General features: G+C 61.1%; 1 protein-coding gene across 1 annotated transcript in view; it reads right to left on the reverse strand.

Annotated features, from left to right (window-relative positions):
• The window catches only part of ATRAID (all-trans retinoic acid induced differentiation factor), a 23,103-nt gene extending 22,483 nt beyond the window's left edge, over positions 1-620 (reverse strand). The window contains 1 exon segment of the mRNA XM_009289713.2: positions 382-620. Within this exon segment, the coding sequence (XP_009287988.2) occupies positions 382-620 (239 nt within the window).
• Positions 621-918: the final 298 nt, after the last annotated feature.

A 918-nucleotide genomic window follows, 5' to 3' on the forward strand; every position in this document is an offset into this window, starting at 1 on the left:
CTGCTCTCAATCCCTTCATCCCCCAGCCTGTCTAGTGGGGGCCCCTGAGGATGCGCCTGTGAGCGGGGCAGGGGGGTGCCAGGGCCAGCAGCGGCTCAGGCGTCTGCTCCATCTGGCTGCTGCCCAGAGCCTCTGAGGCTGTCAGTCCTCCTCTGTCCGTCTGTCCGTCCCTGCCATCCACAGACCTGCTGGGAGTGCGCTCCATCCCCCTGTCTACGTCACCAATGAAGATATTAAATAGTGTTGGTGCCCACACGGATCCCTGAGGGACACCACTTGTTACTGATCTCCACTTGGACATCGAGCCGTTCGTTGACTGCAGCTCTTTGGACGTGGCCATCCAGCCGACTCCTTACCCATTGAATAGTCCATCCATCAAACCCATCTCTCTCCAATTTAGTGACAAGGACGTTGTGTGAGACCGTGTCAAAAGCCTTACAGCAGTCAAGACAGATGACATCAGCTGCTCTTCCCTTATCCACCAGCATGGTCCCTCCATCGCAGAAGGCCACCAGCTTGGTCAGGCACGATTTGCCCTTGGTGAAGCCATGCTGGCTCTCCCGCATCACCTCCCTGCCATCCATACGCCTTGACAGAGCTTCCAGGAGGATCTGCTCCATGCTCTGACTGGGCACAGAGGTGAGGCTGCCTGGTCAGTGGTTCCCAGGGTCCCCCCTTTTAAAAATGGGGGCAATGTTTCCCTTTTTCCAGTCACTGGGGACTCCCCCTGACTGCCACCGCTGTTCAAACAGGATGGAGAGCAGCTGGTGTCCCCTGGGTAGCGGGGTGCTGGGGGGCCTGGGGACAGCAGGGTGCTGGGGGGGGCCTGGGGATGGCAGGGGTGGAGATGGGGACCAGCGAGGCAGGGCTGTGCTGGCCCGGGGGCCTCTCGGGGCAGGGGGGGTCCCCCCCGCCCCC

This window comes from Aptenodytes forsteri, unplaced genomic scaffold, assembly GCF_000699145.1.
Source record: "Aptenodytes forsteri isolate BGI_AS27 unplaced genomic scaffold, ASM69914v1 Scaffold235, whole genome shotgun sequence".
Taxonomy (NCBI): Eukaryota; Metazoa; Chordata; class Aves; order Sphenisciformes; family Spheniscidae; genus Aptenodytes; species Aptenodytes forsteri.